The sequence below is a fragment of the Aplidium turbinatum genome, chromosome 7, assembly GCF_918807975.1.
Source record: "Aplidium turbinatum chromosome 7, kaAplTurb1.1, whole genome shotgun sequence".
NCBI lineage: Eukaryota > Metazoa > Chordata > Ascidiacea > Aplousobranchia > Polyclinidae > Aplidium > Aplidium turbinatum.
This window is the reverse complement of record NC_137478.1, coordinates 22,008,602-22,021,391: the sequence shown is the minus strand read 5'-3', so window position 1 is coordinate 22,021,391 and position 12,790 is coordinate 22,008,602. Positions and strand designations below refer to the sequence as shown.

Below are 12,790 nucleotides of genomic sequence, written 5' to 3'. Positions count from 1 at the left end.
AGGCTTGAAATCTCCATCCAGAAACAAAGTAAATATGGCACAAAAATGCATCTTACCTAATCTGAAAGTTCTCCAAAATTTCATGATTTTTATATGAACTCTTGTTAACTTCAGTGAGTTACTAACGCAATACTATAGGAATACTTTCGTGGTGCGCTTACCACAGCTTGGGAACCACTATTCTATATGAATGCTATTGCAAAATAAAATTAAGAGCACTAAAATGGCTTAATGCTTCAGCAGATTGCTGTGTATGATTGTATTGACTACAATTGAATTTGGCATTGCACAATGTGCATGATAAAAAACATTCTGTTGATTTTTTTTAATACAGTACACAAAATAAATGCCAAGTAAATCATTTGTGATTATTTTAGTTTTCTAGTTTTTTTTTTTTTTTGAACGACTCATTGCTTCCGTTTTATCGTATTTTTGTTTCCTTGTCGTATCCAGGCTTACACCCGGTGGTTGAAGATTTAGATTAAGTGGACGGGAAGGCAAGGAAGCCAATCTTCGTGTCCACCTTCAGGCATGCCTTTTAGTGTCCTGCCACAGACACAGCCGCATGCTCTAGAGCGGTGTCGAACCGGCGCCCTTTCGATTGCCGTTCCAGTGTTCTCACCACTAGGCTATGCAGCCGACGTATTTTGATATGGCAACAAGCATTGCCAGTAAACCCAAGCTTTTTTGTCACTTTTGTCTGATATTTACTTGCCAACCTCGCAAATGTATATCACTGTCAACATGCAATTACTGTATAAGTAAACAATTTCTGGGCTGAGAGGATTTTAGTACCGGTAACTGTAACCAATTATTCCCAGCTCTATAAGGTGGACTGGATTTCGACAGCGGTCGGTCAGGAGAGAACAGCTCTGGCGTAAAACTATTGCCAGACGCACGGCAACCTGTTTATTTTGAACTTGACTCTGATTCGTAAATTTCACATCCATAGCACAGTTGATCCAAGCATTCAACGCAATAAAGTGATGTTACGTTTGCTTTGAATTTAGCTTCATTATCTATTAAACAAATCCCCAAAAAAAAAAAAAAAATCACATTAAAGTCATCCAAGCATGTCTGCAATATGTGATACTTTACTGAAGTTTTGAAATACTTGTACTGTGTGAGCTTAATCCCTACAAAGCAATACATAACATGATCGCTTTACAAACATAAAAAGTCCGTTTTAAGATGAAACACATCATCCTCGAAGCCGAGGGATATCCATCGTCATCACATCAAATCTACTGTAGCCTATGTACTGTACAGCTTTGTAAGCAAAAGAATACAAAGTTTAATAATTTACACTTAGCTGTTTCCTTTGTTATTTTTTGGTTGTTTTTTGTTGCTTCAGGAATATAGCAATAATAATATTTTCCACTCTTTATTGACAAGTAGACTATCGTACAACGGTAAATATTGAAATGAAGTCAATCAAGTGTGATGCTTAAGAATCAACAATACTTAATAAGAATCTACAATTCTAAATAATAACTACAATTCACAATAATAAATAAGAATCTACAATACTTAATGTTTGGCAATTGTGGTGCAGAAGTTTCAAAAAAGAAAAAAGCTATAATAAAAAATGCTCAGTAATAAAGCAATTAAAGCAACTATACACAAAAATCGAAATAACTAAAAATTTGTTAGCTCAGGCCAGTGCTTTCCACTCAGGAGTTGCGACCGACTGGTGGGTCGCGATGATTTTTCAGATGGGCCGCAAAGTATTTTTTATTGTTACAGATTACTATTTGATCAGAGAATGGTTGCATTATTATTACACACCATTTACGCAAAAATGTAACATTTTTGCGACAATTAAAGTTATGCGTTGTGTTGTGTCAATAATTTCAGTACCCTTCTACATGTTGCTAGGCTATTGGACAGAATAAAAACTTATTAACTTCGGTTGAACAGTATAAAAGACGCCATTTTGTAGAATTGTTAATCCTATGTTCAAGGAGTTGTATTTTCAGTACTGGTTTTGCCTCTACCGCAGAACTTGGAAATGTAGGCTACTTATCGAACTTTCATCATCATCACGTTTTATTATTTCTAACCTTCAAAGCAAAAGAATAATATCACTTGCTATAAGATAGTAGGGGTCATAACTGGGGTTAGTTCGCATATCAATAAATTTTACTATCTGTATAACAGATATTTATATTTTAACTATTTAGTTAACCGGATAATACACAGTAATCGTCGAGACAAACACTCTTCCAAAATTTGCACAAATAGTGGCTTATAAATCATTTAACCGTTACACAATTTATTTTGATTGTTTACATATGCCTTCTAAACGAAAAAGTCGCGCATTTTCATCATTTATGGTATCTACAACGTATTTCTTGTGAGGTACAACGCAACGATTGTTAAATCATGTAGACAGGATAAGAGGTTTGTTTCTGTGCATCCAACTTTGTAAAAAAATTGTAAAAGTTTAGATTTTTCTTGATACTTTCTCTGTGCAAAGTCCATTATGATTCCACATAGCGGTGTAATAGCATTCCTGCAAATTGCATAATTTCAAAAGCAATTATAAATTGACTTTGGACTGATAAGGCATTTATATGGATGAAGTTCATTAACCATGCATTGAATGCTCCATAAAAAATCAAGTGCGCAGTTGCAAGACAAGTACAGTAGTTTTGTTTTTATTGTCTTTAACTTAGAGTGTAGTTTCATATGTCTGAGCCAATTTCACTAATACCAAAATCAAAGTCCTTTTCAACATCATTGGGGACGGTGTATTTCGGTATCGAAAAGAAAGTGTGAAAAAGCATAAGAATCGAACAGAAAGAAAAGAATAACTATATTGCTTTGAAAGAAATACTCCCGGTCAAAAAGCAAATTTAGCAAGCACAAAATGTCTGGGGAAGCCTAAAAAAATCCACCCTCTATGGACATTTGTGACAGATCTGTTACGTTTCAAATTATCGCAATTTATTTTACTGTGAAAGCATTCATAAGTTTTAATTTTGAAGAATTTGATTCTGTATCATCTGACTATAGTGCTATTTCATTTTGGAAACACTGTGGTCTCGCTTCACTGATTTTTTCAAACACAAAGTTCTTTGAGTCAGGTTCGTAGAAGCAGCAGCTTAGCCTAGATGTTCTCTCGTAAAGTTTTGGATTTTCAGAACACCCAGGTGCGTTGGATTTTTTGTTTTATTTGAAAATAAGACTGTTGGAGTAGTTGATAACAAAATATTTCATAAATGATGTTTATATATGCTACAGTCACCCTCAGGCTGGGGAGCCGGAGTCGATACCCTGCGCATTGCCACCATCGCGCTAGTTCACGCTCCAGCAGAATACTGTGCACCTGTCTGGAGTCGCAGTGCCCACTGCCATCAAATTGACACTGCCATAAATGACGCCTTGCGTATCGTGACAGGATGCCTGCGACCTACATCATCGGAAAATCTCCCTGTCCTTGCAGGCATCCAACCAGCTGAGCTTCGTCGCGAAGAAGCTATCCTGTCTCTTTCTCGTCGCGCTACGAACCCCAACCACTTGCTCTACTCAAGTCTCTATGAGTCTGTGAACGAGAAACCTCAGCGACTGAAATCGAGACACCCATTTGTACGTGCCGCACAACTCCTGATGAAAACTGCTGAAGACCAATCCATCAGTGCGGCTACCTGGGCGGACCACCAATGGAGCTCGGAGTGGAAGAAGAACTCCTCAAGACTCCAAAGTTTCATCTCCGACACCGGCAACCACCCAACCGGAATGCATTTGCCAAGGAAGGCCTGGGTGCGGCTCAACCGCCTGCGTACTGGCGTCGGACTATTCCGCTCGAACATGCACAAATGGGGGATGGCTCCATCCGCGATTTGTGAGTGTGGCAAGGAGGAACAAACCGCAGACCACACCATTTGTAATTGCGCCATCTACCATGCGCCAAATGGTGTGCGTGGTCTGCGTGAACTGGATGACAAATCAATTGAATGGCTGCTCGACACCTGCCCAAACATCTAGACCGCGTCGCCGCCACTGCCCAAGGGTGGTAAAAGGCAGAGCCCCTCGACCCTTGGAGTGGCGAAGAAGGTTCAAACGAAGAAGACCCTAAGTTCAAACGTAACAAATCTGTTGACTTCGTCCATCATGCAACTGTTTTTTTGACCTCAAAACTTTTGTTTTGTTAGATTTGTAATCAATAAAGTTTTATTTTCATAGGTGCAAAATGAATGCATGATCTTTTTATGAAAAAAAAATCGGTATACAAGACCAGTTGGTGGAAAAAGAGAAGATGAATGTTTTGATATTTTGAAGTCTGACACTAAGAATGTTCCAGTAGTGGACCCTTCTACCTTTGTTGATGTGCCAGATGACAGCTTTAGTGATTCAGGTAAGTTTGATACAAATAAACACGTATGATGGCTGGCCTTCCATATAACCAAGCATTAACTCAGCTTTAGTGGACTTTGTCACAAAAGAAACTTACATGTACTGCAAAAAAATCCATTACATGTTATAATGATAACCAGAGGCCCACACGGCGACGACGACTAAAAATATAAATCATACCTCTCTACTATCAAACTGATGTGTTCGATATATAATCTGATGGTAAAAAGGACTCTCCACCATGCTCTCTTGAGCCACATTAAGTTTTGTATTTGTTTGAGAATGTCTCACTTATTTCTCAGTCCCACAATAGGTAATGTTTGTACAATGCATAATTGCATATGTATGTCAAATTCATAAATGGAAAATAGTAGTGATTCTTGTCATTTACTTTTGTACTGCAGCTTTGTAGTATTTTTCCTTACTCTTTTACAACTTGATATTTTTAGATGAAGGCATAATGGAATCCATCAATCCACCAACAAGGACAACCAAACCACCCTGTTCAATTTGGAGCTGTGTAAGAAAAAGTCCTTCCATGAGAAACACCCCTTCGATGACCACTGTGCGTGAACAAGCTGACCCACATTTCATCACCAGCCAATTACTTCAAACTGTTATATGATGAAGCTATTGTGGAGCAGTCCTATTTGTATCTGGTCCAGTTAGACCCTTCCAAACGTCTCGGAAAAACAGCTAAGAAGTTTGCATATATATTTACAAAGAAAGGGGATTATGCAAAATGTCTGGCTGGACATTGGACAAGCTGCCTATACTTTTGTTGGAAGTGTGAAGAACACCTTTACATAGACAAAACGAAACACTGTTTTGAAATTCCAAAAAAAAATGAACAATTTTGTGCTGTTTGAGTGAAAATAAACTAGTTGCTTGTTACTTTTTGTTGTGTGCTTTTGTTGCTAGAGCGCCTGACGTTACAGATCTGCTACGTTTCAAAATTCTATAGGTAGTGCGAATGTGCCTGACGTAACAGATTTGCTACGTTTGAAAAAAAATTAAAGTAGGCTTCTCGAAAAAAAAAATTTTTTACAACATGTTTTGACTAGACTAAAATGTTTTCAAAAAATAGAAAAAAAATTTCTTTTTCAACTAAACGATAAATTTGTCCATAATAGGGTTTAGCTGTGACGAGTAAGGTCCTGGATGTTGGAAAGAAATGTGCAACAGGCATGTTAGAGATGAGCAAAATATATCCGGCACACAACATCAGTGTCATTGTAAAAAGATTAGGTTTGACTCTTTGCTTGTACACATTGCAGAAATGGGAATCCAAGGCCAAACAAAATTATACTAATTGTTCGAACCATCCAATCTCCAAACCTGTCAAATAGGTATCCGTAGAACAATGCGCTAATGCTGCCTGCTGAAACCGCTGTGGTAAAAATTGAGTTGAATTGTTGTTGTTGTTGCGAAGAACATTCCCATGTGTGATTTCCAAATCATGTTGGTTTGCGGCAAAATGAGTCAAAGTAATGTTCTTGTTACAAAATGTAGCTGAAAGGACTCCATCCGAAGATTAAACCGCTGAAGCAGAATGTTCTGATAGCAGCTATTCTTCCTGATAGCAAATAATTTAGATTCATTTTCAATAGCTTTCTGATGCATCACAGAATTCAAACAATAATGGTCTTCAGCAATTTTCCAAATTCATATTTTTCCAGTCGCATTAATAAATGAAGTCTTCAAGTTGAATATTCAACATTGCTTCTTGCTAATAATGCTCAGGCAAAACTTTGCTAACAATGTTCTACTGTATTTAACATAGGCTACACTATACAGTTTACACAAAATCTAAACATATCACAAAATTGAATGCAGATTATATCATTACCGTATCAAATAATGCTTCAAAAAACTAATTCAAAAGTATTCAGCATTGCATAGCAACCGCAGTGGTCAATCAGCACTTATAACTTTAGAATATTTTACAACGATATAGAAAGTAGCCATAAACGCTATTAAATCTCTATTTTTATAAAAACACAATTGCAAAAAAACTTCATACAAGTGAAGTTAATAGAATGACTCCCAATGTTTTTGTAGTTACGGATCTCTATCCAGGAATAATCAAACTTGCAATACTTAAAATTTTTACTGTCACACTGAACACAGATTGTATAAACTAGGCCTACTCTTAAAGATATCCTATGAATTTTAATCAGTGCATTTTCAAACTTATTAAAACTTTTCAAAGGATCCTGAAAGACCCCAGGTTAAGAATTACTGGGTTAATAAAACAACTTCAGTTTGTTTGTTTTTTTTCTAAACATCACAACGAAAAACAATACATGCCGAACATAGCAAAGGCCTAAAAAAGTAGAAGCGACAAAACGCGAATGTTATGACGTGCTTGAGACTGAAACAGGATAACCAGTTTCAAATACAGAACGATTGCAAAACCTTTGCCGTAAAACAGTCGCAATATAAAAACGTAGCTATTTCAACTTTCAAGTAGCAAATTTGATCTATGAGTGACCTATAGTTTGCTTGGTGGAAACAAAAGTAGAGTTAAATTCAAAAAACTAAAAAATTCGCAATTTTTCTAACTGATGCTTGTCAAACTAAATAACTTTTCAATGGATTTGTTCCAAATTCACAACAAAAACCAAATTGATTTTCTTTCAACACTAAACGAAAAGAAAAAAAAACAAAAAATTCTCTTTTGTAAAGAACATTTCAAAACACTCTTGATTTAAATAGTCTTAATATAACAAGCAATGTAGTAAACTTGTAAGCCAGTTAAACAGCTTCCATAAGATAGTAAGTGAGAAATAGGGACGATTTTTGGACGATTTTTGGCAGTGTGACATCATCTTAGCATAGTCTTCATAACCAAACTGAGGTCATGATTTTGAAGTTTGATAGTACCTTAATAAATGACAAACAAGGCCTCTGGATCTCAATACCCTTTTGTTCCAAAAATTTAAAGGTTTGCAAGTAATTCAGTTAGATTTCTAGCAACGACGTTTACAACAATCGTCAAATGCACAAGAAAAATATGAAAGTAGAAAAAGGTGGTCACGTTCTCGGTAAGAAAATAAAAAGTTCACTTGGTATATCAAAGGTCAAAAACCAGTGGTGCCAGACGCAAGCGGTTCCTTTGTTATTAAAGTTTCACAGAAAACCCGAGTTTCGGTCATGATAATGAATCATGCGTTTGTGTAAAACAAATTACGAAGTAATTATAAAATTGAAAATGTTTCTGATTAATATAGGTAGTAACGATTGGCTTTGGTCTTCAACGACCAAAATGTTTTTAAATTAATTTTGAAATAATGTTCAATGGGCATGACTTGGGCTACAACTATTGTAAAATAATACCCTTTTTTGAAAAGTTTGAACAACATCTGGCAACATTTAAGACATTCTCTTCTTGACATTTTGTACTTCTAGAAACTCCTGGTTTTGAGGTGTGCCATGCTGCTCTAAACCAAGTAGTTTTATTCCATTGTTAGACAATCGTCGCTATCTTACAAAACGAAGAAAATAAATCTGCTAGGCATTTTGTGGTAGCCCAGCTGATACCATCACCAAAACAACGAAAAAATTTGTCAGACAAAGCAAGTTGAGTATAGTTTTCTGTCACACAAATAAAGCAATACAGTAATATTAACATGATATAATATTTATAATCATCACATGTTGCGGTCATTGTGAAAACATACAGTAGGTTACATTACATATTTAATATGCAACTTGATAGACAGTTTTGACATACCAAAAAAACTTCATGTCAACAGTTATCATTTATTTGTGATGTCAAAACAGACAGTGGCTTTTCGAAAGCACTTATCCATTATTTTTGTCACAAAGCTTCCAAGCTTGTCAAATATATTACAACACTCGAAAGGACCATGAAGAAAGCCTAGAGAAATCATATTATCTTTAAACGTTTCAAATCGATTTGAACCGGTTTTGTACAAAAAATGAGAATTCATAGATAATATATAGGCTTTGTCAAGTTTAGCCTATTTGACTTTGTCAAATTTAGCCTATATAACAATTTACAAGATGATTTGTTTTACAAGGGCGTTCCTTTTATACATTCAAAGATACAAAAATATATAACGCAACACACAATGCAAAATAACGAGTAAGTATGAAGAAGACCTGCAGCAAATTTTGCAAATTTGGCTGCAAGTTTGAACTAAAGTTACACAAATTATATATCAATACAGACAAAATCTCTGGTGAACTTTAATTCACACTCTAAAATAGTCATAAAAAATAATGTATGCTCCCAAACCTTAGCCTATTTTGTGTTGAAAAAAAGTTGAGCGTAATCATTAATTATATACAAAGTAAGATTTAACTAATTTGACGCGTTGTTTTTGTTTTCTTTTTTTACAAAGGCTACCGGCCGCCCCTCTCTGGCATCTCTGCCTAATGAGATGTCAGACTGTAGTGACCCTTTTCCACACGACGGTGCCCTTTTTCAAACGGACATCAAGAACACACATAGAAACAAACTCAAATTACTTTAACATCAACTCGCTACCAACACGCGCTAGTTATCCAGCTTGACCCGCCACCTACTAGTCTGCTCCAACATCAGCGAGAGGAAAGCTGAGACAGGGAGATAAGCTTGAGACAGCCAATAACCTTTATTCTATATACCCACAGATTACCATCCACCGCGGGGGGTCCCTTTGGTCAGAGTAAGTTCCTCGCCCCCATGATAGGTACTTTTCATGTAAGTATGGTGTGCCTGCTGAGTGTCTGAGTGGGTTGACGGCTCCCAGAGCGGACGCATTAATGATGAGTCATGTAATAATTCCATTTTATATGGAAAATTTTAAACCTGAAAGGTGTAGCGGTATCCATCTTGAACTTTGAGCTTTGCTCGAAAAAAAACAAACAAAGAAACAAAAAAAAGAAATATTTAATATGTGTTTGTACGAAGACGAACTGTTAGCAAGTTTGTGCGCTGCAGCAGTACTCGTGAAAACCATGGCAACACTTTTTATTGTAAATACGCACATTTTTGTGATTGTTTAAATGACTTTTTTAAATTAGTTTGCTTGCTCCTTTTAAATTCTTATGAATTTGTTCTTTACGATTGATTAACTTCAAGTGTTCTCTTCAAGAATTTAGAGTAAATTTTTTTTCTTTCTTTTAACTCTTGATCTTTTCCTATTTGTTTGGCTATTATAATAGGTGGCTGTAAACCTATGGGGATAACAAATAAACAAAAAAAACTTCAAAATAGAAGAAGAAAGCAGCGCATCCATCACGTCTTCATGTATTTATCTCGTGATTACAAAGAAAAAGTTTGAAAAAGTATTCAGCTGCTGGTAACCTAAACATGGAAATGTGCTATTGTTTCTTTTAAAATGGTAAGCAATCAGTCAAAGCTGAAATGCCTTTGTGATGTTAAGGTTGGATTTCCGTAAGCTTTTTAGTTTTATTTTGTTGTGTAAAAATGGTTACATTTTGTAGTAGCTAATGCAAAGTTGTTTGAGCTTCAGCAATAAGTTAGACTTAGTGTTATTGGCACGCTGAAGTAAGTTATAGCTAGCACCTGATCAAATTAGTCTTACTAATTTGGTGGACTTTATAAGTAGGAATCAATGCAAAGTAAATGTATATGTTTGAATCCCGCTGAAAGCGTTGAACACTCAGCCAAAGCAGTCACGGTACGCCACTGCACTGCAGTTAGTCCAATGACGACATTGAGTGATGTCGATGATTTGAACTTAAAGGGGTATTAAAGGAAAAACCTGACTTGGCGATTTTCCACGTTCTTTGTGTTTAACATGCTACCATAAAACGATTTTCAATAAAATTTTGCCCCATTGCGGTCTGACCACCATTGTGGGCGTGCTTTTGTCAGAGCTTTCAAAACGAGATTGGCCTGAGCAACGAAGCGTGCGACTGTAAAGAACGTCATAAAGTCTACGTCATAAAGTCTAGCAATCAACCGATCACGCAATAATTGTTACTACGGGCGATTTGACTGTAGGCTATGTATGTATTTACATCAAAACAGCACATTTTAACATCAAAACAGCAGACAGTTTGCTCAAAACATCAGATTGGTAACGTGGCTTTTGTTATTGCTGGACTTTATGACGTATTCTTGAGCTGTGTTTGCACGTTTTGGTCATTTTGAAAAAAATGAAAATAAATGAAACACTGGACTTTGGGCCTTGCCAGCGCCATTGAAAACAAATTTTTTTGGGTAATTGTTTTTGAAATGTATTCTTGAATGTTCAGTTTACTCATTTTAATGCTTAATTCCGGTTTGAAATTTTCCTTTAGTATGCCTTTAACACTTAAACCCTAAACATCAGTGACTAGTAAAGTTCACCAAAGTGCGTAAAATAGTGTCGTTACAAACTGGAAAATCGACAATAACAATTTCTTTGAAAAACAAGTAACGAACTTGTGTGCATTTTATGTTACGTTTTTTACTGTTAAAATCTAACGTATGAAGCTATATGACTTTGCTACTAACTATAAACAGTACGTAAATTCATCAAAATCTTTATACAGTTCTAAATACAACATCCGTGAATCAAAGATACAGTTTTGTAGTTGCTCCATACTTAACAGGCAGTGTCAAAGATGAATGGTTGTAAAAGTACAAAAACATACCAACATAAACGGAGCAAACACATATAGTTTGCAATTTTTTTTTCAATTGCATAAAGGACTAGTGCTGTGATGTTTGCACACGTTTGTGATAATTCTTTGCAGTAAAGTACATTGTAATCGGGTGTACGATACTAATTAATGAGGTACATAACAATACAATATTTATGACAAAAAAATCTCCATCCAAGTAATGAACAACGATGTAAAACAATGGGAATTGAATAAGAGAGATTACACTTGTAAGTAATAAAGTGAGACCAAACATCATTCCTAAATGCTCACTTGGGAAACACAGTACAAGAAATGAGGAATAACTTCCATATAAGAATGAACGAAAACACATTTGCATAACAAATGAGACATATTGAAGCTCGAGAACTGGAATTAAAACAAAAAAAGAAAAAATAACAGCCAAAGAAGTTGTAATACCAAGACTTATCGATGATGCTTTTTGGTTTGTAATGTGTTCTGGAACAGAATCATCACGAAATTTTTGCTTAGCCAAATCGATTACAAATCCACTTAAAGGTGTGATAAAGATCCCCCCAAACAGAATAACTCCATAAACGTTAATATAGTGGCTTTGAACTGATAGTTCACTATTGGGAATTAAAGTTAATAGCCATGGATCCATGGTTCCAGCGAAAAATCTATTTCGTAATTGCAACAATCCAATAAATAAGACATTGAAACAAAATTTCAATGAAATTACGGATGATTTTAAAGAATGCTTTTTGACCGCTTTGTCGTCAACTAACTGAACAGTTTCGGAGTTTACATTTTTGTCCTTAATTTCACAAGAACCACATTCGCTTATACCATATTTAAAGTCCTCAGTGACATGATAAGGAACTTTATATTTTGGCACAAGAAAAAATGTTCTGAGGAGAATAAAAGTGGAACAAAATGCAAAAAAGTACAAAATCTTTTTGAAAGCAATACCGTTGTCGTAAGCCAGTTTAGCTAAAGCAAAAACAACTGCGGATGCTGCAAAACAACCATCCAAGAGAGTGATGAAAAGTCCCTTATATTTTGGAAAAAAGTGTGCGGCAGTTACATTAGTGAAAAAAACAATAACGCCAGTACTTGATATCATTGTTATTGTTAGGAATAACACATAAGATTCTTTTTGGTCTGTCAAAGCCGTAATAATGAATCCAAGGAAAATTGAAACACCTCCAATAGTACGAACAACCCATCCTCCAAACTTATCAAATATGAAACCTGTCACCAATCCAGTTGTGTTCCCCACAAATGTTGCGATAGTAAAAATTAATTCCAGCTTTTGTTGTTGTGAATGGCAATATGATGTTTGATTTGTTGATTGTTCATGGCAAGAAGAATTGAAATAATTTTCGCGTGTCAGTATAAAGCTGAAAGGAGCCCAGCCAAAAACAATTCCTCCAAAGCAAAACGTTTCAATGGCACCGGTTATGAATGAAAGTAAAAATTGAATTCGCATTTCGGAAAGAGTTCTGAATGATGAGGTTTTACAAACTTTTCAGATCTACACAGTCCTTCGATGATTTTTTCAATCCTCTGAATTCTTGATTTTGTTCAATTGTTAATAGCAAAGATCTTGGAATTTAGCAGATCAATCTTCTTCAAACTGAGTGAGAGAAAAAGCGTCATTTTTTCGTTACTGGAAACTTAATAACGTCGTATTTTAGCACCAAGTATTTTTTTCTTATTCCCGACCCCCTAAAACAGCCGATTGTGTCACTTTACTAAACATTTAAGAAGACAAAAAACATACTGTATTTAACTACTTTTGAACCTTGTCGATTCATTTTGTCACTTAAAGTGTGTTGGTAAA

At 35.6% G+C, this 12,790-nt stretch overlaps 1 protein-coding gene across 1 annotated transcript; it reads right to left on the bottom strand.

The window, feature by feature from the left end:
* Window positions 1–2,446: 2,446 nt before the first annotated feature.
* Window positions 2,447–12,070, bottom strand: LOC145773841 (uncharacterized). The gene is made up of 3 exons (XM_082584966.1): window positions 11,917–12,070; window positions 11,210–11,352; window positions 2,447–2,515 (listed from the first exon to the last, which is right to left on the bottom strand). The coding sequence occupies exons 1-3, from the start codon at window positions 12,068–12,070 to the stop codon at window positions 2,447–2,449; spliced, it is 366 nt and encodes a 121-aa protein (XP_082441092.1).
* Window positions 12,071–12,790: the final 720 nt, after the last annotated feature.